The 27,372-nt window shown below is 34.8% G+C and overlaps 1 protein-coding gene across 2 annotated transcripts; it reads right to left on the bottom strand.

The window, feature by feature from the left end:
- On the bottom strand, positions 1 to 27,372 carry LOC105226707 (lysine-specific demethylase lid). 2 transcript variants are annotated; one of them, XM_011205728.4, is made up of 5 exons: positions 27,009 to 27,372; positions 13,928 to 14,145; positions 12,689 to 13,864; positions 11,106 to 12,517; positions 1 to 4,856 (listed from the first exon to the last, which is right to left on the bottom strand). In XM_011205728.4, exons 2-5 carry the CDS (start codon positions 14,109 to 14,111, stop codon positions 2,265 to 2,267), a joined length of 5,364 nt encoding a protein of 1,787 aa, XP_011204030.1. In that variant the 5' UTR covers positions 14,112 to 14,145; positions 27,009 to 27,372; the 3' UTR covers positions 1 to 2,264. The 2 variants fall into 2 exon arrangements, with proteins under 2 accessions (XP_011204030.1, XP_011204024.1); XM_011205722.4 differs by having other exon boundaries at positions 12,689 to 14,145.

Raw genomic sequence — 27,372 nt, 5'->3', positions numbered from 1 at the left:
TTATTTAATTACTACTTGATTTATTTATTGTAAAGAACTACATGAAATTCTTACTCTCTACATTATATATATAAATATATATATATATTATTTTGTTATTGTTTGCATAGGGTTAGTGCAATTTTAATTCCATATATATTAAAAATAACAAAGCAGTATATGATTCTTTGTGAGTGTTTTACGATTTTAGTGGTAGAAACAAAAGCTATATAAAAAAAAAAACTATTTAAAAAAAAAATGAAAAACTTCGTTGCACATACCAATGTAAACGTATTTTGAATATTTGGTGCGCATATGACAGTATTTATTGAAATTGATACAACTCGGTTAATTAGACAGTATCAATTGTGTTGATTTTGAAAACAAAAAATATTGTTTTAATTCAGGTCATACGTTTGACATAATATGCGCTAATTTAACGGTTATATTCATAAATTATTCAATTTCCATTTAACGTAGATATAGTAAGTAGTATACATGTATATTTAAAAAAAAGTATTAATGGGCGCTTACGGTGATGCAAACTGCGCAGTATGCATGATGAAATCTGATCAAAAAAGCAAACCTAGTATCTTCGCCGATATTGAAAGTTCGAAAAAACATCAATATCGTAGCGGGCACGCATAAACGTATAAAACTTGCAGCATTTGAAAAGTAGTTGCACAAAACTTTGCAGCAAAACCAACTGTGCTAGCTAAATTGTCATTGCAAGTGAGTTAAACATAATCTTAAATTATGGTTTTTATTATATTCCTGTTTTTTTTTTATTTGATAAGATATAGTAGAAAGAGATTAAGTCAAATTTTGGAATAATCTGTTTGACTTTAAAGCTATTCGCAATTAATAAATATCTTTTTTTGTACCTTTTTAATTGAAATCGATCATTTATTTTTGATTACTATGAGTTCCATGCAAGGGCATTAGCCGGCAGAAAATCAGTGCAAACTGCGCAATGTACTAGTATTTACTCCATTTCCAAAAAAGTCCAATATTTTTATTCTGTATAAAAATATTTGCAATATTTTATTACGCTCAAAAATATTTATGGACTTTTCATTTACAAAGAAAAATTGTATTAAACAAGTCCTTTTCAAATATCTGATCTATTTTAAAATGCAAAGTAAAAGAGCTAAATTAAACACAATCTTAATCTTGCTATATTAGTAAATGTGCTTCTCACTGAATTGAAGTTAATACTTTTAACTAATTAATATGTATAGTTTAAAGAAAGTATACTGCGATTAACACGTGTGTTTATGTATACGAACATATTAAATCTTAAAATAACTTATAACAATATTAAAATGTTGCAAGTTCATATATGTACATATATGTATTACTATTATCCAGCAGATCAAGTGCTTTATAGCATTAAACCTAGAATTTCCTTACATTATATTCTCACAAAGGACCTTAGCAGGAAAATCTAGAAATGGAATACATTCCTCTGCGAAAATATCTTGTATACGTAAATTAAAGTAGGGTGTTTTCAAATAGATTCTTGAAATAATTAGTTTGTATGGCATACATAAATATGCTTATGTATTGTGGGAAATGGAAGTAAGGAACAAAAAAATATAAATCACCAAGTTGGGCCTTATCAATTTTATATATGTATATGACATTTAAAGCCATTTACGCCATAATACGTGTTTACATTGCGTTTTTAAAGATATACAGTTTTAAGACTATAATATAGAAGTGGCAAATATATGCATTTATTGTGTAATGTATGTACAAAGAGCAGACTGGAATTACTCACGCCAAAAAAGTATATACATATGTATGTCGATAATTGCTGTTTGATATTTGCAAGCCGTATCGTCGCATTAATAATATAATAAATAAATGTGGTATCTATTTTTGATATTTTTATCGTATCAAGAAAAAAAGACAGGCATTAAATCAAAAATGTTAATCCCAAATAGCTTTCTTCAAAAAGGGTAAACCCATTTTTTCTTTTATAAATGGATTATATTATAAAACAAAGGATGTCAAGACGGAATCTAGCTGTTTTTGTTGAATTTGCAGCATTGCAGTCTTGAAATAAACTTTTAGAATGCCCTAAAATAGCTAAAGAGAAGAATATAAGGCGTATTCTTCTAAAGCGTTCCATATAATTGAAAATATCATATATTTTGCATTTGCTTAATTAAAAAATTAGCACAATGAGGACTCAGGTTTACTTATTCTGCTTCGCAAATCCAAAATGCAGGAAAATATGAAAATTTATTTATGTATTTAAAATTATATGTATTAATAATTTAACGAGTAGCTTGAGCTCTGCCCTTAGTGGATGCAACAGCGCTATTTGTCGATGTTTGTTGTTGTGGTGCAGATGTCCCTGTACTTAACGCATTGCTATTAATGCCGCTTGTACTAATAATGGGCATTGCTGTGGATGTTGCACTGGACTCAATTACTGAATGATTACTACTATTAACGCCACTTGCCACGACTGTCGATATAGCCATCGTTCTGGAGCAACGTATGCAGAAGTAATCATCATCGGCTTTAATTTGACTTCTATTTAGACCAACGCAGTACATATGGAACCATTCATTGCAACCGCCATCACATTGTACCCAATCAACTTCACGGCCAGTTGGTTTATGACAGTTTTCTGCGCGACACTCTTCTTCATCATCTTCTTGTTGCTCTGTTTGACTACGTTGAGAGTGTTTTTTTTGACCGGTAACATTAGTATTGATGTTCGAACTGTTTCCAACGCGTTTTCGCTTCTTTTGTCCTGAAAGTGTGTTTGAGTTCGTACTCCCGCTTCCACCATTTGATTGTTTACTATCAGGAGCATCATCTGCTTGCAGTACTTTACTATTAGCATCAATTGTAGATTTTCGTGTTGTCTTTTTAGCTGAAGAACTGTAGGGCTTATTGGGAGTTGCAGTCTTTTTACGTGGCAGTGGACAACTGCTATTAAGTGGTTCTAATGAGCGACGCTTTTTATTAGCACCGGTGGGGTTCCGACCACTAACACTGCCACTATTGCTGTTAGGGCTACTCTGAACTAATAAACTGTCGTTTGAATCTTCAGCAGCTGAGTTAACGTTTGAAGTCTGTTGAACCGATTGTTTTTGTATTTGAAGTTGCTTTTGCAGTGCAGCTGCTTCTGCTGCACAAATTGGTTGAATAGCTGATAAAATACGCCATAATTCCAATGACTCATCTAAGGACACTTCAAGGAGATCTCCTTCCATCATTAAGTCATTTAGATTTTCTTTCTCACTATCCGACAATAGCTTTTGCAACTCAGGTGGCGGTGCTACTTCAACATTACATAATTCTTCTTCCTCATTACTTAACGAATCTTCAACAATGTGTAATCGGTCTCCTTCGTCATCATCATCGGTACTATCTGGATTATCTGAGTTCAGCGCATTGTCTTTGGAATTACGAATACTTCTACGTCGTAGCTGCTTATGAGAATTACTTCTAGCTAAAATCGCAGTTATACCAACACCCTTTCGATTTCGTTTACGTTGTTGCGCAATAATTGCTTCTAGTGCGGCGGTTACATCTGGACTAGTCAACACTTTACGGGCACGATCTTGCCAATTCATGGCGCGTTCCGCTAAACAACGCAAGGCCTCATCTTCCGGTAAACGTATAGGCAAACGTTGCAATGACACCAGAAGTGGTAGAATAATTTCGAGCCGCGGTCGCTTTGATCGAACACATGACGGACAAAGCCACTTTGGGCGTGATATAAAATTACTTCCCGACGTTATGTTTGATATTCCCATTTGTGGCGGCACACAATCCTCATGGAACCAATCACGGCAGAGCTGGCAATTAAACATTACTCCTTGAAACGGAGATTTACACAGACAATATAGGTCTTTTAAGGGATTTTTTGACATATTTTGTCGCCTAAGTTCGCGCATATCTCGCAATTCTTTCTCTTCAGCCTTCTTAAAAGAATCGACTATTTGAGCGGGATTCATTTCCTTTACAAACCCATCTTCAAATGGCTGTTTTAAATCTGAGTCAATTATGACAGATTCGGAACGGGGCATCAACACTTCGAGTAATGTATAGAATGTTTGCTTTTTCAAAAAGACGCGCGCAGTATTGTCTTTCCACTCATGAGCACTATTCAAATGACCCTGCATGCGTTTTAATTCTTCAAGTTGTATAGGAATACATTTACCCCTTTGAACTATTGCTTCAAGAGTATGACAATAGGGAAAATGATCGTTGGTCTGTAGCTGTTCTACCGAATGTAACCACTCTTTAGCTTTTCGCAATGCATCTTTTAATGTTATATACGATGGAACTTGACCTTCTAAATCAGCAGCTGTTTTTAAAAACTGTTCAATGTCAGCTAACTCATGTTGTTGTGTTGTACATCGAAAATATCGCATCGCCTGCTTTTCCCAAGCTTCTATTGCAGCGCCGATTTCTTGTAATTTTCTCATTTCCTTATCTATTATTGGATCTGTTGGATCCACTTCAGCTGCTGCGCTATTCAGCAAGTTCTTTATATCACTATATGTCAATTTAGTATTGCCGTTTCGCAAACCTTGTGAACGTTTATACCATTTTATTTGTTTTAGACGGATGTATAATTGATTCATCTGCGGCAGTTCTATTCGAAGTGAGTTCCCCTCACTTATTAATTGATCTATTTCAGGTTCTTCCAATAAATGAATTGATCGATTTAATAGTACATTTGCACGTTCCAAAAATTGTTTACCAAGAGAAAGAAGCTCTCTTACGGAAGTGCCTTCTTCTATAATACAACACAAATTGTTAATTTCTTGCACAAACAGCTCTAATTCCTCCATGGTAAGCTTGTATTGAGCTGCTTCCTGGTTATTGTCGGAGCGTGTACGAACCTTTTGAAGAAAACGAAAATTATGTATTTAAAATAAAAATATCAGTATTTTTGAATAATCATCATAAATCTTTGTTTTATATAATTATTGGAATATTTCTATTTATGTGCATTTTAGAGCTTTTTTTTTTAATTCGAGAACATCTAAAATATCTGAGGACAATATATTTTTATTATTTTAAAGTCTCATGTTTTGTAAATCTCTCGGCTCTATGTAAAAGTATATATATATATATATAATTTGACAAGGTTGCTTCGCGAAATTTTGAACAGCATAATATAAAAATCACTTACAGCTTATCGACTGCACATCAGTCTGTAGACGCAGGCTTAGGCTTAAGGCCCTTGTATCCATGTTTCCACATCGTTTCGCTATTTATTAAAATCATTATTGAAATTTTCAAATGAGTTGGTCGGTGCATCCTCATCCTCACCAGAGAATGAAATGAGGATGTTAGTTGTTGAAGGAGATTTCCTACCCAAGTTAAATGCATTCGTAGAGGTTGTGAACGCTTACTTAGACCCAAAAAGTGTAAAATGAAAAGCTTATTTTCATTATTTTCGTAAATTTCGACGTCGAGAAGCTGCAATCACAACAGACAGCCGAACGATTTTCTACTCGGCTTGCACTCCTGCTGTTGTTGTTGTTTTAACGGTTAGCTAATCCCCGTTAGGATGGTAAGGGTTGTTTGTGTTGTCATCGAGATCATCTAACGGTAGGCCCAAGAAACGTGCTGTTTCGACGGGGTCGGACCAAAGGGAAGAAGGTGTTAGATGGGTGGGGTTTGTGGGGCATGCAAAGAGGTGGAGGGTGTCATGCGGAGACTCGTTGCATGAAGGACATACATTAGGTATGTCGGGGTCGATTCTGGATAAGTAGGAGTTTAACCTGCTACAATATCCAGAACGAAGTTGCGCTAGGGTCACTCGCGTTTCTCGCGGCAACTGGAGCTCTTCGTCTGCAATAGGTGGTGGTTGGACTCCAAGAACGCCATTCACGGGAAGGGAGTCGGTGAAGGTGTTGATGGCTCCACTGTGAATGGCGGTCAGTGGCTGTCGAAAGTTAGTTGCGTCCGAAGTCTGGTCGGCGTACTGTGCAATGTCGTCGACATAGTCGAGGAATGACCTCTTGATGCTCCTGGGAGGCGGTTCCGCTCCAAGCAGATGGCTGCAGGGGTGATTCCTACGGAAACAACCAAGCAGGAACTGCCTGGAGAGGAGTAGATTATGCTCCTTTACAGGAAGCATGTGCGTCTCACTATGGAGGTGTTCAACGGGAGACATCAAGAGGCATCCCGTCGTGGTCCGGAGTGCTGTATTTTGACAGGTCTTAAGTTTCCTCATCTTCGTACCATTGCATCTAGGCGACCATATTGGTGCTGCGTAGTTAAGGACCGACCGGCCGATCGCCTTGTAAGTTGCCAACAACGTTTCATTGTCTTTTCCCCATGTGCTGCCGGCTAGCGACTTGAGGATTTTGTTGCGGCTCTGTACCTTGGCGATAATCGCGGTCGTATGGGGAGAGAAGGAGCATAGACTATCGAAGGTTACGCCTTAAATCTTAGGGTTATTGACAGTCGGAATTTTGACGCCATCGACTGCAATATTAAGTTCAAGTCTATACTCCTTCGTCCAGTTTGTGAATATAGTCGCTGTGGATTTGGTGGGTGAAAGTTGGAGGTTTCGTGCAGTGAGGAAACGAGAAAGGTCGGAGAGGTAGCTGTTTACTTTCGAACACATGCCATCTTTTCCATTGCCCGACGTCAATATCGTGCAGTCATCTGCGTACGAGGTTATGGAGACCCCCTCTGGTGGTTGAGGAAGTTTCGAGATATAGAAATTAAACAGTAACGGGGAGAGGACACCACCCTGCGGAACCCCCTGTTTAATTCTTCTAAGTTTAGATGTTTCACCTCGAAATAGTACGGATGACTGACGACCGTTCAGATAGTTCATGGTCCTCCTCTTAAGCCCTGGAGGGAGAGTGGTTTTTTCAATGTCCTGCAGTAGCGTTGTGTGGTTGACCGTGTCAAAAGCTTTTGACAGGTCCAACGCTACGAGGATCGTTCTTTCGCAGGGTGGTTTCTGGTTGAGGCCACGAACCATCTGGGCGTTTATGACGCTAAGTGCTGTGGTGGTGCTGTGCACTTTGCGGAAACCATGCTGGTGGCTGGCTAGGCTCAGGTGGTGAGTGAAGGTCGGGAGTAACAAGGCCTCAAGTGTCTTCACTACTGGGGAGAGGAGAGTTATGGGTCGATAAGATTCCCCTTTGTTGGCGGGTTTCCCAGGTTTCAGTAGTGGGACCACTCTTCCGACTTTCCACACATCGGGTATTTGAAGAGTGGTGAGCGACAGGTTGAGGACCTTGGTGAGATATTTTACACCCGTCGAGCCTAGATGCTTTAACATTAGCATGTTGATTCCGTCTGGGCCGATGGATCTGGAGGATTTTGCCTTGTTGATGACACCCTGAACCTCCTCATCGGTGAAAGTCCTGCTCTCTGAGAGCACTCGTCAACAACTCGGTATAAGGGAACTGTGTGACGGCATTTCAAAATCCTTACGTACAGCTGCAACCGAAACCATTGGTTTTCGGAAAATGCAAAAGAACAGCTGGTACGACGAGGAGTACCGTGTCGCAGCGGAGAGAAAACCGACTGCCTACCTCACAACGATACGATCGACCACAACACTTGCGGGATGGGGTAGATACCGAAGTTTGAAAAAGGAAGCGAGACGCATTTGCAGACAGAAAAAGGAAAAGGTCGAAATGAGTGAGTACGAAGAGCTTGATAAGCTGGCCGACAGGGGTAATGCTCGAAAATTCTGCGAAAAAATGTGGCAAATCAACAACCGACCAGATATTCACCATGCGCCAAATCTTGGAAAAGACCCGTGAAAGGAGAATCGACACACATCACCTCTTCGTCGATTTCAAAGCTGCTTTCGACAGCACGAAAAGGTGCTGCCTTTATGCCGCGATGTCTGAATTTGGTTTCCCCCAAAACTAATACGGCTGTGTAAACTGACGTTGAGCAGCACCAAAAGCTCCGTCAGGATCGGTACCAAACGAGGTTTCAGACAAGGCGACTCCCTATCGTGCGACTTCTTCAATCTGCTGCTGGAGAAAATTATTCAAGCTGCAGAACTTAATCGAGCAGGTACAATCTTTTATAAGAGCGTACAGCTGCTGGCGTATGCCGATGATATTGATATTGATATCATCGGCCTCAACACAAGCGCCGTTAGTTCTGCTTTCTCCACACTGAACAAGGAAGCAACGCAAATGGGTCTGGCAGTGAACGAGGGCAAGACGAAATATCTCCTGTCATCAAACAAACAGCCGTCGCACTCGCGACTTGGCTCTCACGTCACTGTTCACAGTCATAACTTTGAAGTTGTAAATAATTTCGTCTATTTAGGAACCAGCATTAACATCACCAACAATGTCAGCCTGGAAATCCAACGCAGGATTATTCTTGCCAACAGGTGCTACTTCGGACTGAGTAGGCAATTGAAAAGTAAAGTCCTCTCTCGAAGAACAAAAACCAAACTCTATAAGACGTTCATAATTCCCGTCCTACTATATGGTGCAGAGGCTTGGACGATGACAACAACCGATGAGTCGACGTTAAGAGTTTTCGAGAGAAAGGTTCTGTAAAAGATTTATGGTCCTTTGCGCACTGGCCACGGCGAATATCGCATTCGATAGAAAGGTTCTGTAAAAGATTTATGGTCCTTTGCGCACTGGCCACGGCGAATATCGCATTCGATAGAACGATGAGCTGTACGAGATATACGACGCTATTGACAACAAGCCGTTCCCACGACAGTCGGGTCTACGTAACCGGAACGGACCCGGATTTTTATCCGGCCAAGGACTGTCAACTCGGCAGAACTCTGCCGCTACAACAACAACAACAACAACAACGCTATTGACATAGTTCAGGGAATTAAAAGACAGCGACTACGCTGGCTAGGTCATGTTGTCCGGATGGACGAAAACGCTCCTGCTCTGAAAGTATTCGATGCAGTACCCGCGGAGGGAAGCAGAGGAAGAGGAAGACCTCCACTCCGTTGGAAGGACCAAGTGAAGAAGGACCTGGCTTCGCTTGGAATATCCAATTGGCGCCACGTAGCGAAAAGAAATGACTGGCGCGCTGTTATTAACTCGTTTATAATCGCGTAAGAGGCGTCTACGCCAGTAAAGAAGAAGAAGAGTTTAAAAAGTTTATTGTATTGTATGTACTATGAACGAAAACAATGCAACAGCTGATTTATAATAGGTGCCAGTTTTTTGTTCTTTTATCATTTAAAAACTTTAGTATTTTTGCATGGTGTAATGAAACGTTTGTATAATTCTCTAACTTATACATTCATTCTTCGATCATACCCTTGATTTCTTATTCGCAGTGACTTATTATTCCTAGGCAAAGTTATCACTATAAAATATTAATTGAATTTAATTTAGCGTAACTCTTTTGCTACACATCGGATTGTCATCAACTTGCTCCTTATATACATATACATATTTGTGTATACAGCTATGGACAAAGATTTAGCGCACTTTCTTAATGTGAGATACAATAACGTCACAGTTAAGGGGGTATTCTACTCTAGAATTTTGAAAAATTCGACTTTTTTCATATATTTAAAGTTTAGACCCTTAAGAACATATCCTCCAAAGGATTTTTAAAAATTAAAATTATTTTAAGAGCTACAGTTACTTTAGTGACCCAGTACCTAGCCCGGTAGGTAGGTAGACTCACTTTTTAAACGCGTTTTTGTCGAAACTACTTTTTTCCACACGGTACCGGCATTATCCCAAGTTCTATACAACCCATTTAATTGAAATTTTGTGTGAACCTTCTTTATATAATCCTTTATGCTTTATCTTTATTTAATCCTTAATCCTTTGTTTTTAATATTTAAAAAACATTCAGGAATTTCAAAAAAAAAGCGTAAAAAATTATTTTTATTTTCATGCAGTCGCCATTTTTCAAAAAAATTTTCGTGTTCCCTGAGGTAGGGACTATAACGGCATTCTTATTGATTAAGAATTTGTTTTGATTTTTTTTTTCAGATGACCAGGAGAGTCAGGATCAATGTCACCAGGATGCGCCATTTTTTTTACACCTGTCTCTCTCCCCCCTCTACTTATTTTAATTTTTAATATTTTTTTGTATTCTTAAGATATCAATAAAAGCACCATAAAAAAATTGATAGTAAAAATATTTTTGGATTTTTAAATAAAATTCAAAAAACTGCTCAAAATTTGATTTCTAGAGTAGAATACCCCCTTAAAAAGAGCAACCCGTTATTTTGCACAAAAGCTATTTGTTTCTTCCTTAGAACTAAAATATTTCAAAATACTTAGCTTCTTATAGGAGTAATAAATATACAATGTTTGACTCAGTTTTTATTCTTAAGTCAAAATTGACTTGGACACATATTTAGCGCACTTTAAAAGATCTATAACTCTTTGATATTATATTTGCCCAGGTTAATACTTTGTGGAATAACCGTTATTCCTAATCACCGCATCACAGCTGCATGGAAAATTCTCTGTTGTTGTTGTTGTAGCGGCAGAATTCTGACGAGTTGACAGTCCTAGGCGGGATAAAAATCCGGGTCCGTTCCGGTTACGTAGACACGACTGTCGTGGGAACGGTGGAAAGTTCTCTATTAACTTTTGGCATCTGTCCAAAGGAATAGAGTTCGAAGCATCTTCTACTCCTGCTCAAAACTCGTTGCAATTTGTAAATTTTCTTTGTCCAATTTTTCCTTTAACTTCATTTCACAAGTTTTCGATCGGGTTTAGATTTTAATTTATTAAAATTTGTAATAAAATTAAGTATTAAATACAACTTCACGACTGAAAGCGGTTATTTGTTAAAACAAATACAACTAATGACCGATAACTATAAGTGCGCCATATCATTGTCCAATGAATTTATGACGAAATTTAACAAAAACATTTTAGCAACATCTGAACAGAAATGATAACGTTTATTTTCCTATGCGTTTAAAGAGGCGTCGGAAGCAGTATTGATCTCCTATTAATAACAAATTTTTGGAAATATCGCTCTCTTACAAGTAACAGTAATATTTCTAATTATCAATAGAAGTGTGCTAAATCTCTGTCCATAGCTGTATATTATATAGTATATACATATGTATTTATATATAATTAATTAATAACATAATATTAGAAATATAATGTTATATAAATCATGCCAAATAAATTTACCTTGTTTATTCCGAGTTGTTGAATGACAGTTACGCATTTTTCGGCTTCGACTATAGCTGAATTCAGGCGATCTATTAGTAACGATGACGGAAATTTCTTAATTTCAGCTTCCTTGCACAATTCCTGTAATTCAGCTAATGGCGCAGAAGTGGGCGTATTAGCATCCATAATGTCGCGACATCGTGATAACCAACGTTCAAAACTTTGTGCTTTGGCTTTAAGCTTTTGAAGCATTAATGGCATTTCGTCTAGTGTATATCTGTAAAGAAGAGTGTGTTTTTCTGGAATGCAATCACACAGAATTGTGTAATGGCGAAGACAAACGATTGACTTGGTGCATTCACATGATACAGCAGACAAAAAACACGTGGTATTGCATTCTTGACAATGTCGCTCGTCGTCTGGAACAAGTTCGAATGCCTTTCGCTCAGCGCGAGTAACACCCCATTCCAACAAAGATTTTCGAAGCTTCTTTTCGGAGTCTACCATTTCAGCCATGTCGATATAGCAAGCTGTTGCAATGCCAAATGTGAGTTTGGCTGGTTCTAGTGCCATTTTACATACTAACTCATCGTGAGAAAAAACGCAAAAACGTCGCAACATTGAATAGTGATTAACACACTCCCGACCCATTTTCAACCAATCAGCGGGAGCGAAATTCACAGCTTCAGCAAAGTTGTAGCCCTGATTAAATCCTGCATGATACGCACGGGGAAATGTTATGACAAATTCTCCAGCATTTTGATCAGTTCGATAAACAGGAACTCCATTATTCATTAAAATGTTCGGATTCATTATGGTCACTAGCTGATGCAATAAATCTGGCTGCGATGCAAAAAGTTCCGGAGCTGCCTGTTTCATTGTTTCTTCAAATTGTTCTGCCCAATAGCCCGGAACACCGTACCAAGTTTTTGGTTCTCCCCAATGCAAATAGTTAATGGAGTAACTCCAGTGGTCTTCATTGTGCCAGCAAAAAGCGGCAAAACACATTCCTACATACATCCAGGGTGCATTCATTCCACTGATATCAGCATTGATATGGCCCAAAATTGAGTCTTCCAGTAATGGTAAGTTATTTAAATTCCAACTAGATTCGGCGTATTCCTGATCCCCTGGAAGCAAATATAAAGAGCTTTTTGTTGGAAACCCCGACCCATGATCCATGGTATGCAAATCAGCTCCATATTCTACTGTTACATCTTCATCAATCGATGAAACAATGCGCCAAAATTCACGCTCCACTAAATTTGTTGGGACCAAATGAACTGGTTTTCGAAAATAATCCGTTTTAAACTGGTCAGCCATTTGTCCAAATTGCTGCAATGTATACTCTCGTTCTGCCTGCTCAAAGCCAAAGGCTTCAGTAGGCTTACTAACTTCTTCTACAACACAGCGTGGGCAAAGCCATTCACCTGAAAGTATGAACAAATAAAAATTAATTTGCTAATTACTTATATATCATGTCCATATTTTACAAAAAGTTACCTTGAAATTATTTATGATATGGTTGTGTAATTTCATCAATTAAAATTCATTTCATAAATTTATTATTGATGATATTAATATTATCTTGATGTACTTACCTTTAGGAATACTGGACAATGGTGGCAACAAGCAAAATGTATGATAGCTGTCGTCACATCCGTCACACAATAGCATTGATTCCTCCACATCGCCACGATTGCATATGTGGCAAATATACTTCATTAAAGGATCAACTATTTGAGGATCAGGTGCTTTCTTTAGAGCAATCGAATTTGCAGAAGATGTACCACCAACTTGACCGCGAGCCCCACTGGCAGACGACGAAGTACCAGCAGCATTAAAACAATTTAAGAGATCCCGCTTAAAATCCTCCTTTGTTTCCATCTTAACAGTATTGCGTGATGCCGCATTGTTCAATCCACAATTGGCGCTAGAATTGGCAAAGCGTTTAGACCGTCGAGCGTTATTTTCGTTTGGGGGTGTAATTTGTTGGCGAGTTGGTATTTCGTGTGTCTTATAATCTGTACCATCTTCAAGCTTCACTGCATCCACGCTAGTGCTGGCTCCAGCTCCGGCTCCCAACACTTTACCAGATGTATAAACCTCAAATGGATGAAGTATCCGCTCGTAATGGGCTTTTAAGGTTGCTCCAACGCTTTTGCTAGATGGATACGACATACGATTTGCAACTTTTGCCCATTTACGTTCTTTTGTTGTTTGTTCCATACCTCCTTCCTCTTGGACAATCCGATGTAAGGTATATAAATCTAATGCTTTACGTTCAACCATTGGTATTTTTAAAGAAGAACCCTGTAGTTCCCAAAATTTGGCAATTTGGTCTAAAAAATTAAGTTTCACTCGAGTTTTTGCTTCTAATTCATTGAGCCGTTGTACCCGTGGTGTAAATTTTAATTTGTCTACATCTACAGCAAATGGTGGTGACCACGATTCTGGTGGTAAGATTTTAGCTATTCCACATTTCTCCGCAATCGGTCGTATCTTACTAATGTAAGCTAGAGGATTCTTGAATTCTTCGTGCGTAGGGCGAAAAACCGGACATTCAACCGGTGTATCAAAATGAAATTCTTCTGTTTTATTCAAATTAAATGTACTCGAGCTATGAGGTTGTAAGTGTGTTAATGGTTTACCCCTACCACGGTCATTTGTTGGATGAGGACAACTATTATGATATTTTTTGCCTGACCCAGTGGTGGAATTTGTACCACTGCAGCTATTCGAACTTAGCTTGTCATCACCCGAACTAGCCCCTATAGCTGAAGTAGGAGCAGTGTTATTACTTCCTCCATTGTTTTTATTAAAATCTGAAGAACTCATACTTCGTTCGGTTCCATTAGAATTGTTTGATGACTTTTTGGCCGAATCTCCACCACTAACATTGCCTCCAGTCGAAGTTCTAGTACGTAAGCGTCTAGCGGGTGTAATGTTACCACTTAAACCACCTGTCGATGTGGATGCACTCGAAGCCGAAGTTCCCTCCGCTGCAGATAGTTTGGTTGCCATGACTTCAATTAAATTGTGCGTCTATAATATTAGTCTAAAATGTAAAAGAAAAATAAATGTATTAAATAGAAAAATTTATTTTGTATATTTTTCTCTGTGTAAATTTGGCGGGGAAAAAATTATATAATTTTTTAGAAAAATGTATTAAATAGAAAAAATGTCCATTTATACATTTGATATTTACGTTACAATTATTTTTTTATTTTCGTTGTAGAATAAAAAAATATTATATAAATTATTAAAGATTTTTGAGTTATAGCTTTGTAAAGTGTTTGCTCTGTTCAAACAGCTCAATCATTTTGCCTTTAAAGCGGGAGCCTACTTTAGAAGCTTAAAAAAATCGATTATTTTTTTTACTTAAATCTCTTTAAAAATAATCTAAGAATATGTCCCCAAAGTTTTAGATGAAAATTCGAAATATTTTCGAAACTAGAAGGGAAATAGTGACCAAGCATCTAGCAGATATATGAGCGATTGGGCAGAAAGCGAAAACTTTGACGCACGATTTCTCGGTTTTTCATTTGTACAATTTTTCTTAATTGGCGGGCAGGATAGAAAAAAAAGTAAACGTCCTATCGAAGCAAATCAAAATGCGTTGTATTTGTTAATCCGGTTTTTAAACGATTTTAAGAAAAATTTGTTTTTTAAATGCTTTTTTTTTTAATATGCGAAAAGTTGTTGAATTTTTCACTTTTTGGTGAATTTTCTTGGTTCACCTAGTAATCACACTATAGAAAATTAAAAATTTCTTTTGTTTTTTTGTTTCAAATGAAAATTGCGACCTGCATCTTGCCCGCCACACAGAAATTGCACACTCGAGGCGCCTCTGCCGATGAAAAAAATGATATGAATGATATTTTAATTTCATTTCATTTACACTATAATAGAAATTAATATTTTATTTATTTTTTTTACGAATTTAGTCGGTACATCATTTTAAAAACAATAAAATCGGCCGCTTTTGTACAAGCACAGAAAAGCTAATTTGCGCTTTATTCATTCAACATAATAAATTAAAAACTATAATTATAATTAGCTAATATAATTTAGTTTACTTATGCTTACTAAAAACATAAAAAAAAAAACAAATATGAAGAAAATCCCGAACGAACGAAAAAGTCCGAAAAATTTTAGAAAGTATAGTGGTAAGGTTTGCGTGGCCCCGAGTGTATAGTCGTATTAACATAATAGTACGTCCCCGCAATTACAGTTTGTGCAATCCACAGTATTTTCATTATATTATATTTAAGTGCCCGATGCTGTATTCTTTGATTGATGGAAATTTTAAATTTAGGATCTATGAAAGATATATGAAAAGCTAAAACAGTGTTAAGAACTTATAATTTTATCGTTTGGCATCGTATTAAAACGAAGTGCTCGCAATTTTTTTATTCGTCAACAATGAATATTGCGAAGAAACTCATACCAAAAGAAGATAATTTTCTGAATGGATAGGTAACGAAATTGCTACACCCTTCTTATACAAGAACGTATAAAACCAAACCCTACTTTGCTTTAAAATAGAAAATTGGTCGGAAATTATTAATTTTTTCAGCAAGATGTCGAAAAGGCCAAGAACCATTATCAAAGAGAAAATATTTTAGCAAAGAAAGTAAATTAAAGTCATTTAATAATTGTTGATAAATTAGTAAAGTGATTTTACAATTAGCCTGTGCGAAAAAATATGGACGCCAAAGTTATCTAAATAACTCTTTAAAAAATTGTAAATTTTAAACATTTATAATCGGTAATCGGTATTTAAATCAGCTTCAGCTTTGATAACTAATAAAACACCACTACAAAGATATTTTCGAACCGAAAATTAGACGAGACGTTGAAATGCTCTAAGATAATGGTAGAAAACTTTCAACATTCGCAAAAAGTTTAATGCAAGTTTGTTTCTAAAAAGCTACTTTATGCTCAGGAGCATGTCAACTAGCCAGTGAAAAAATTACGTCATATCCTATGAGTCTAAATGAAAAAGGATTCAACAAGGTTATGATTTTCTTATCGCGCTTAAGGTCCGTTAAATCGGACTGAAGATATAAAGATAGCAGCTTATTCCCATATTTTCAGTGAAGTCAAGTGAAGCAGTTATGAGGAAATTGGAAACAAAATATAACGATTATTTCGTGAGAAAAAAATAGAAATCAAAAATTAAAAGTTTTTGACATATTTGTGTAGTCTTCAAAAAATATTCTATTACCAAATCATATACAGTGATGAACGCTATTCTCGCAGACACTTGTTATTGCTTTCCACAAAATAATAGGAGTGTTTGATATTTCGTTTGCAAAATAATCCTTAACATAAATAATATTCACAGAATTAGAAAAGTAAGTATAGTTCCATCATCTAGCAGCTATTTTACTTAGTTATTGATTTATTTAAGCATTAACCATTGGGGTTTTCTCCAGTGGGAAGAGGAAAGCATTGTACATAGGAAAAGCGGTATAAGAAAAAAGGAGAAAACTAGGAAAAACTTATAAAGAGAACAAAGAAATCGTAAATAGCTCTCCTCAAATGGTAGCAAATGCCTTAAATTATAGAAATAAAAATGAAACTTGTGGACGCAAGCGCAAAACATCCACTGCAAATAATACGCTCCTGCAAGATTTTTCCGTTTGTGTCAGTTGAGAAACTATTCGTAGGCGTTTGGCGCAGAACAAATTATTTGTCATTGTACATACAATTTGCACAACATCATGGTTCGTGGCCCGTGGCTACATGGCGAAACATATTGTTGTCAGACGAATCCAAAATTGAGTTATTTACACGTTCTAGAAGCTTTGTCCTGCTGTCCCCATAACTCAGAATATAATCCCTGGTTTACAACAAATACCGTTAAACATGGCGGCGCTAAAATCATAGTATGGGGTTGTTTTTCACATAGTGGTGTTGGTCCAATACACTTAATTGAAGGCATAATGGATCAAAGGGCATATGTCAAAATGTTAGATGAGGTAATGTTACTATATGCCTTATGGATATGCCATTGATATGGGTATATTAACAGAATAATGACCCTAAACATACTATAGCACGAGCTCAAAAGAATGGTTTAGGGCCAACGGGGTTCAGGTTATTCGGTGGCCTGGTCAGTCTCCCATCAACCACATAGAAAACCTGTACACCGATCAACAAAAGAGTAGCTGAAGAGAGGTCAACCAATTCGAGAGATTTATGGCAAGTAGTGAAAGAAGCTTGGAAATGAATACCATTAAAAAGTTGCCAGGATCTCATAGATACCGTTTTAAAAAACCAAGGTTATCAACGAAATATTAATTATTTTATTATTCTGTGAAACTTTGGAAACATTATATGTATGTTAAAATTTTAGAAGAGCCTCGTATTACATAAAATACTCATATTTTTTGTAGAACTAGTTTTTGGTTTATTTGATATAGACTGCGATATAAAATTTGGTTTATGTTTAGTGGAAATATATAAAACTAGAGGGTCCGTCCACGATTCACTGTGGCTGATACATAGATAATACCACCATCTATATGATTTCTATTAGTTGGTTTATAACTATTAGTTAATGAGATATAGCATTTTTGTGAAGCAACTTGTATTAGTTTGCAAAAAAATGGATCATAAATCATTTCTTGTGTTAATAAAGCATTGCTTTTTTGGGGAAAATACAGTTGAATTTCGGCTCAGGGAAATCCACCGTTGACAAGATGTTTGTTAAGCTGGAAACAGGCGAAATGAGCAAAGCAGGTGCTTCGCAAGTTCATAATCCAACAAAAACAAATAACTGATTCTGAGAAGTGTTTAAGAGGTTAAGGGTAGTCAGAGGCACGAAAAAATGAGAATATTCAGTATTTTTTTTTTTTTTTGCTATTAAATCGTGTTATTTTACAAAAGTAGTAATATGGCATTATTATAGAATGTGTTGACTTGAAGTCACAAAACTGTGATAGTTGTTGTTGATCCTGTTCCAAAAAAAGGTACTTGCGGTGACAACCATAAGTCCTTGGAGATTCATCTAAAATCAATCGGACAAAAAAAATTTGTTTTATAAGTATATAATCCTGGGCCTGATCGAAGGATTTTTTTTTTTTTCAAAATTAACAAAATGGCGGCCTCAGGAAATTTTTTTCTAAATTTTTACGAAAAAAAATCAAATAAAAAAAATCCTTTGATCAGGCCCGAGTTTACTATGTATTCTAAAAGCTGTATAAATTTCATTAAAATCTACTAAGCGGTTTTCGAGTTACAGTTGTCACCTGTTCAAAAAACATAGTTTTGAGAAAAACACGTTTAACCCTTATGTTAGTAACCAAGTTTACCGACGTCTTTAGCAACCGGGTACCGGGGTACCCACGATCTGAGTATTAAACATTTTGTTTGATTTACTAAATTTTTCTAAATTTTTTCTAAAAAACTTTTTTCTTCAAATATTATTAGTCGGTGACAATTTAAAGAAAAAAAACGTAGCAATTAAAAAAAAAAAAAACGTAGAATCGTGAATCAGGGTGAAAGAGTAGTGAAAGAATTGGCGGCTCCGTACCGAGGTACTGGTAGAAACATCTGCATGGATAACTTCTTTACTACTGTACCAGTTACTAAACATTTGTTGTCGTGGAATATTACCATTGTTGGCACGCTTAAAAAGAATAAACCTTACATCCCTAGTGTTATGGAAGCGAATAAGACACGGGAGCAATATTCGACAGTTTTTGGATTTCACGAAAAGGTTACCATGTGTTCCTACGTTCCTAAAAAAAATAAAGCTGTCAGTTGATGATGACGCTAAACTAAAACCAGAAATAATAAATTTTTATAATAAACATAAAGCTGGAGTTGACACAATGGACCAAATGGTGCGGAGATACACCTGTCACGACGATCTTCGAGATGGCCAATGGCAATGTTCGTCAATATGCTAGATATGTCTTCACATGCGGCATATAAAATTTATTATGAAAATAATAAAATTATTGTCAAAAAAAGACAGAAAGTCATCAATTTATGCGTAAACAAAGTGAAGAACTAGCATTGCCGATGACTGAACATCGCACGGCGATTCCTCAAGTAATGCGCCACTTCTCCACAAAGATTGCCGTTCAAAGTGTACGAGGTGTATTCAAAAAGTATCGTGAATTTTGTGTTTTTTCAAAAATTATTTATTTATTCATGAATATCTATTTTATCCCCTTCAAAGTAATCCCCATGAGATATTATACACTTGTGCCAACGGTTTTTCCAATCTTCGAAGCACTTCAAAAAATAATTTTTTTTTATCTTCTTCAGCTCCTCCTTCGATGCTTTTTGAACGCTCCTCGTATTAGGCCATACACTGACAGAAAAGTCGTGATAAATCCTGGTCCAGAGACTCCGAAAGATAAAACCGGAAGGAAAAGAGTAATAGGATCTTGTCATGTCTGCAATGCTTTGCCAATAAGAAGACGGCGAAAGACACGGAAGGCCTGTGCCAATTGTCACCAACCTGTTTGTGACGAGCACTCAGTTAATCGTGTACAATGTGTTCAATGTCGTTAATTATAAAAAAAAGGGTAATATTTCTTTATTTCTTTAATAAAATTTAGTTGCATGGATTAATAGAAATTATATACAATTTATTTCCTATGCTTTCCATATATATATGCTTTAAGCTTATTTAAAATAAAAAATAAATCAATTAAATGAACTCACAAATAGCTTTCCTTTAAGTTAAAAAACGATGATTTGAGAGCTTAAAATGAAATATTGAATTTTTTTAAGCTATTCACACAAATACACCGCGGTGGGTACCCGGTTACTAACATAAGGGTTAAAGTTTCACACTAGCGCTTTGAAGTTATCAACGTGAAATTTTCAGAGAATATTTTTAAGATATTTCACTTAACGAAAATGCAAAAAGATATAAATTTTTTGAAAATTCTAACTACCCTTAACCCCTTAAGTGCTCTCTAATCGGAATAAAGCCGAATTTTTGCGTCGGTGATAGAAACATAGCTCCATCATTTCCCACTGGAATCCAATCGACAGACATTCTAGTGGACTGCACATGATGAACCGGTTCTAAGTCGTGGAAAGACGGAAAAGGCGGTTGGAAAGGTTATGACATCAGTCTTTTGGGATGCACGTGGTGTAATACATACTCAACGACTGATTAATGAGCCAGTTATAATCTATATATATATTTGGTTACAGTTCTTTTCTTCTATTCCAAATACTTAGCATTTGTATTATTTTTGAGGAAGAATCTGCTTAAAATTGTACGCATATATTCAAATGATTCCTACAAACATGAATTTTGAACAAATGCTTATGATTTAAAATATAACTTTTGTATTTATGAGTTGTATGGGAATCTAACATAAAGAGATAAAAAGAATCTTACGCCCTTGCCCTGGTTCTAAGCTACCTCCCCCACCAATTTTCAGCCAAATCGGTTCAGGCGTTCTTGAGTTATAAATGGTGTAACTAAAACAACTTTCTTTTATATACATATATAGACGTAAGGTTGTTTTTATAATTATATTGCTTTTTTTTTTTTGAAGAAATCAAATATTCAATTGATTCCTACAAACATGAATTTTGAACAAATGCTTATGATTTAAAATATAATTTTTGAATTTATGAGTTGTATTAAATTTTGACATAAAGAGATAAAAGGTATCCTATGTACTGGTTCTAAGCTATTTCTCCACCAATCTGGTGTAACTAACACAACTTTCTTTTATATACTTAGCAAAAAAACAACTTGTACACCATTCAAAGTAAAGTAATTTTCTTATTTAATTAGATCTGGTCTTAATTAATATTGACATTTTATATTAGCAATGAAAGGGATTTTTGTCTACTTTTAAATGTGTGTATAAGATTCTGCTTTTGACCGTTTTTTTTAAGTTACTTTTGAAAATATATTAGGTGGCAACATTGCTATGCCAAAAAAAAGTTGTACACTTGTTAGTTTGTAACAGAAAAATATCCCGTTATAAATTTGCTTCACAAAAACAATGTATTTTGTATTATAAGTAGTAAATCTATAAATTGCGGCAATTCATTCTGTTTTTGCGATCGAATAATAGTAAAAGATATGGCAGAAAAACAAATATCAAAAGATTTAAAGAAAACGATTATAAAACTGTGGAAAGAGAATAATTCAATGCGTGAAATCGGAAAAATAGTGAATAAACCGCATACTACTGTTCATTATGTTGTCAAAACATTCCAAAAGAACGGATCTGTGGAAAGACCTAGTGGAGGAGGTCGTCCAAAAAAACTAAATACACCTCAAATTCAACGGAAAGTTTTAAATTATGTAAAAAAAATAGCCAAAAATTTCCGCCATCAAAATCGCAAATGATCTGAAAAATGCAGAAATAGTTGACGTCACTCCACAGACAGTAAGAAACTTCCTCCATTCCCAGGATTTGAAGGCGTATGCAGTTCGAAAGAAGCCTCTCCTCTCTAAAGCAAATATTAAAAAAACGCTTAGTGTACGCAAACGAGTACTTACACAAGGATAATTCGTTTTGGGAAAATGCAATCTTCACGGATGAATCCAAATTCAATATATTTGGAAGTGATGGACACAAATCTGTATGGAGGAAGGAGGGACAGGCACTAAATCCTCGTAACATTACACATACGGTTAAGCACGGTGGGGGAAATATTATGGTTTGGGGCTGTATGAATGTTAATGGGGTAGGTAATCTTGTTTTCATAGAGGGTATAATGAATAAAATGGATTATTTAAATATTCTAAAAAATAATTTGCCGCAATCCGCTCAAAAAAATGGGCTTAGGGGATGGATTTGTGTTTATGCAAGACAATGACCCAAAGCACTCAGCTGTCATAGTAAGAGAATGGTTGCTTTATAGTACCAAAAAAGTGTTGCCTCATCCTCCCCAGAGCCCAGATTTTAATCCGATTGAGCACTTGTGGGCTTACATGAAAACGAAATTAAAAGATTACCACATGTCTGGCAAAGAAACCTTAAAAAACGCTCTTAAGGATATATGGAGTTCTATTGCTCAAGATGTAACACAAAATCTCGTACATTCGATGCCAAGAAGACTCTTAGCTGTTAAAGAAGCTAAAGGGCACCATACAAAATACTAAAAGCACAAAATTTTACTTTTTTATAGTTACATTAAGTTTTTTTGTTCTGTACAAGTATTTTTTGCATATGAATTTTAGCATGTTTTTGTTATAGTTATTTTTTTAACATAAAAATATTCAAAATCGAAAAGGATTTTTATTTAAATTACAATATTGCTTGTAAGCTTTAATTTATGTTAAACAAATATTATATACTCTTTCTAATTTAATTTCTGTATTTAATTTTATTTTAGTTCAATAAGAGTACAAGTTGTTTTTTTTGCTAACTGTATATGGCATGAATGAAACACGAAATAAAATGAAACATGAGTGAAACAAAATTTTAATATTGGTTGAAACAGGTTTATATCTGACCGCAGAACCTGATAATGTTGAACTTATGTAATATTATGTATGTAATTTGAAGTAGTGAAGCGTAATCAATAAGACACTCAATTTCAAATTTTTTGATGATACGTTAATTTGCATTTCAGGTGACGATATGTATATAGATGTGGAAATATTAATAGACCTTTAGTAAATTACATTCTTAAAAAAAAACTTTTTGTTAATGAATATTAAAAGAGTGGTGTTTCTCATGTGGTCACCCCCATATTTTTTATGGACAACTGTTTATTCGACCCTTCCTTCATATTTTTTAGTCAGAAATAATGAACTAAGTGTAGTTTTCTGTGCCTGGTTGTTCCGTTTTTCGAAGATTCTTAATGATTTTACTTATTTCGTCGCTGCGGTGTTTTCCTCTAACACTAACAAAATAAATATAGTTTAAAAAAACTAAAAAACACGCTTTTAAAGCATATCAAACTAAAAAGTGAAAAATAATTCTTTGTATAAACTAACAATAATAATGAAGGAAAATTTCCTGCATTATTGTGAGAAAAGCGTGGCATGCTCGATATATGAAAAATATGTCACAAAGCACCCCACGCTTTTCTCACAATAATGCAGGAAATTTTCCTTCATTATTATTGTTAGTTTATACAAAGAATTATTTTTCACTTTTTAGTTTGATATGCTTTAAAAGCGTGTTTTTTAGTTTTTTTTAAACTATATTTATTTTTAATTTTTTAGTTTGATCTGAGAAACCCCAAAATTAGTTAAAATATGAACTATGACATGTAGTATTGGTTAAGTAAATCGATACTTAGGCAGCATTTAATATCTACTCGTAACCTTTCATTGACTAATTGTTACATTATTTGCGACCAAGTTCTATTGACGACTTTACGAATTATTACTTCTTAATCGAATAATTTCTTCTAAAGCTTCACTGTTACATGGGGTTTTACCTGTCAACTTTGAACAGTCCAGTTCTTCAATTCGAATACAGTCCAAAGATCTACAACGACTAAGTGCTACATAAGCTTGTCCAGCAGCAAACAGTCGAGAGCCCAGATAAATTACTTCGTGTTCTACTGTACAACCTTGCATTTCATGAACGGTCGACGCCCAAATCAGTATGCTATTTAAATGTTACTAAAACTAGTTTTATATAGATGTTGCATACTTTTAAGCGCATCTTTTTGGTGAGGTGCTCAAACTTACTATCGCCTTCCTACAGTGTCGCTCAAATATTTTACGTTTCAGTACCACTTAAAAAGTTACAAACATACATACATACATACATACAAGTGAAGCTAATAAAAGCGTTTTAAAAAGACTTAAATTTTACATGTATCGTTTTTATTTTTCTACTCTTGCACTTTTACAGAATTTCTTCGGCTCACACTCCTATTTTTTGAGCAACGCAAATACGACACTGAAGTGAATGAATAATATCACAAAAGAAGTTTATGCTTTGTGTTTTACACGCGGAATATCGTTAGAAGTATTGCTTGAATAGTGCTTGATGTTTATGTTCCGTCACTTTTTCGACCAAATATTTTTCTCAAGGACACTAGTGTTATTTTGAACACATCTGTATGTAATAGATTCTATGATAGGAGGTGTCGACTTTGTTAATTAAGGGTTTTGGGAGTAGAAAAAATTTTCAAATTGTTTTTTATGTATCGTCTTACAAGTATACATAGCATAGAAAATCTCTCTGAAATTTTGATTTGAATCCGGTAAGTACTTTTGTAATTCCAGCAAAGAGTTTTCGTTGCTCTGGAATATTTGTGAGGAGGTAGCTAACAGAAGATGCAACTTCTAAAGTGTTTCCTGAAAACTTTTTAAACTGGCGTCTATTGTATAGTTTTCGAGATACATATTTCACTTTAAAGTTCAAAAATTTGTTAAAACAATGCTCGTTATTTCACTATGTTTAACCCACTTTTCACACAATTTTTAATTAATATATATTTAATTACACTGTAGACATTCGTATATATCAAAAATTTATATTAATTGTATATATTTTAAGAAAATAAATATACTTTAAAATAATTTTGCACATTCGAAGTTTCAAGCGATTTGTGTGTTTACATTTATGACAAATAGCAGTGTTGCCATTCTTTGTGTCCTGAATATATAATCAAAAATTTGTTTTATATATTTATATGATATATTTATTTATTTATATATTTTATTTGTAGTTCGACACAAAGGAACTATGAATATCCCGGCGTTCGATCGATGAGGGTTATTTTTTTTGAAGCGCGGCCGAAGGCCGTCAGTGCAGAAAATACTTCGACATAAAGGAACTATGAATACCCCGGTGATCGATGAGGGTTATTTTTTTTGAAACGCGGCCAAAGGCCGCCAGTGCAGAAAGTAGTTCGACACAAAGGAACTATGAATACCCCGGTGTTCGATCGATGAGGGTTATTTTTTTTGAAACGCGGTCGAAGGCCGCCAGTGCAGAAAGTAGTTCGACACAAAGGAATATTATTTTTTATCTTTATTTATCAATTAACATAATATACAAAAACCATTTGTACCATTTTCTGTATATATATACATATGTTAAACAGGAAAATTTTTAATAGTTTTTTTAAAAGAAAATATGTGGCAACACTGGTATTTGTCATGACATGTAAAGAAAAACAAAATAAAATAAGAGTGAATTGCATGTAAAATTGTGGAACTTTGAAGTGAAATATCTCGAAAACTATGCGTCTGAGGACGGTATATGTATATATATATATATATATATATATATATTTTAATCCTGAGGACCTCCTCTATCCATCGGTACCATCAAATCGCGGCGCCGCAAGAATCGTAATCGTGCCGTTACAAATAATCATAAATTAAAGTGTAATAACTAAATACATATATTATATGTCCATACATATGTGCAGTAAAATTAAATGTAGATATGTTTTAAAAAAAAAGAGGTGTTGGATTTAGTAGTTTAGATTTAAAAAATAACAATTATCAGCAATAAGATAAATATACTTTTATTATCTTTCACATAACATCCCTCTTTTTTAACAATTTATAGAACCATATGACGATAATTCAGCGAACTTGTTTTCAGTAAGTATACACTTTGCCGAATGGTGGTGGTTTTATCGGCCACATTGAAGTTAAAACTAGCAAAATCTTTAATATACGTAAGGGAATAAAGTACACAGTTTAAAATGTACAAAAAATTTATAATGTATAAATGTAAAAGTCAAAGTTATCAAATATGTAAAGCATGGGAGATTTTTAAAGTGATAATTACTAAATACCAACTGGTGGGCACTGAAATGATGGGAATATTTTTAATTTACATAAAAAAATTCCATTCTATTATTATAAACAAATGTTATGAAACCAAAAATGCTTGTTTGAGCAAATTTAATAATTTTGACTAACTGGAAATCTAATACATATTTTAAAAAGTCCCTTATTGTCAAATACATATATAAATGTGCAAAAACAATGTTAGAAGTAATGTATTATACATATTAAAAAGTTCTGTTTTGGCTGGAATTATGATTTCTGTAGAAATATATATTATTGAAATCTCGAAAGATTCTATTCATGTATATACTGGTTTGATATTAGTTAAATACTTTTTTTAATGATTTAGGATATAACAGTATAAACCTTCACTGTAGGCATCGGAAAATAAACTGTGCGAAAAGTTTATAGCATTTGAAGATAAAATAAATGATTATCAAATATTATTTACGCTCCTTTTCGCTGCCTTCATATCTTAAAATTTTCAAGGCTTATAACGCATTATAGTATTGAAAGGGCATTGATTGTTTATATAATTTTCTTTTTTTGGTCACCAAAGAAACCACGCACACTCAAGCGCAATGAAATTTACATATTGTAAATGAAATATAATGTTATTTACAACGCTTATTAAATTTTAGTACATCGCCAAACTTTGTATTCACATTAGACCAAGTCGATCCCACACAAAAACGTATTATAGATATTTTAAAGTAGTATGTCGACGTGTCTAATAAGGTAAATTTATTTTAGAAATACTGTTCCAGACAGTTCAGTAAAGTCAGAGCGAAAATGTGTGTACTTTACTTTCCTTATGTACTACTAAGTCCTCCCGTTGATTAACAAAAACGTGGTTATAAATATTTTCATTCGAAAAACAACTAAAACCATTTTCTATGATTAAGAAATTCTTTACAAAGCTGCAAAATATTAAATAGCGTTCCCAAACAACTATATGGAACGAATTCTAAGTAAAATGTCTATTGTAATCAAATAGTGAATTTATTTATATTTTTTTTTTTTCATTTTTAACACTGTATTCATTTTAATTAGGGAAATTAGTTGTGCATAGAAACAATTAATATTTTCATTCCTATGTACGTGTTTTATGTTGCAGATCTTCGAATTTTCAAATATATATATTAATTGAGCAGCAACTTAATAATTCCAGAGTACAATAATATATAATTGAGGTATCTTACTGTTTTTATCTTTGTCAACTTATTAACGCAGTAGTTCACTTTTTTCGGGACAAACACCCTGATGCCACAATAGTGAATATATCTCCGATTTTGTTGCGACTCACTGTCTTTCTTAAATACACGATTTGTACAATTTTCTGTTGGTTTGGCTCACTTCGAAAATGTAACATGTCCATTAACTTTGACTGTCTTGCAAATACTCGCAATGTAAAAACACAGAAAGTTTACCATTTTTTACAAAACACATACAAATTTCCTTTTTACCAAACGATAAACCCGAAGTCTATTGGTTACAGGCGAATCAGACATATTGAACGAACGAACAGACAAAACCAACGAGAGAATACTACTCACACAATTATAT

This window comes from Bactrocera dorsalis, chromosome 1 (genome assembly GCF_023373825.1).
Source record: "Bactrocera dorsalis isolate Fly_Bdor chromosome 1, ASM2337382v1, whole genome shotgun sequence".
Classification (NCBI taxonomy): Eukaryota; Metazoa; Arthropoda; class Insecta; order Diptera; family Tephritidae; genus Bactrocera; species Bactrocera dorsalis.
Note: the sequence above shows the minus strand (reverse complement) of the source record. Positions and strands in the feature narration are given on the sequence as shown.

Excerpts from the sequence above, each read along its gene's own strand:
- LOC105226707 (XM_011205722.4), bottom strand. The coding sequence starts at position 14,111 with ATGGCAACCAAACTATCTGCAGCGGAGGGAACTTCGGCTTCGAGTGCA. Across the intron at positions 12,518-12,688 it reads ATTGTCCAGTATTCCTAAAG|GTGAATGGCTTTGCCCACGC; the intron begins GTAAGTACATCA and ends TCATACTTTCAG. Across the intron at positions 4,857-11,105 it reads AACAACTCGGAATAAACAAG|GTTCGTACACGCTCCGACAA; the intron begins GTAAATTTATTT and ends TTTCTTCAAAAG.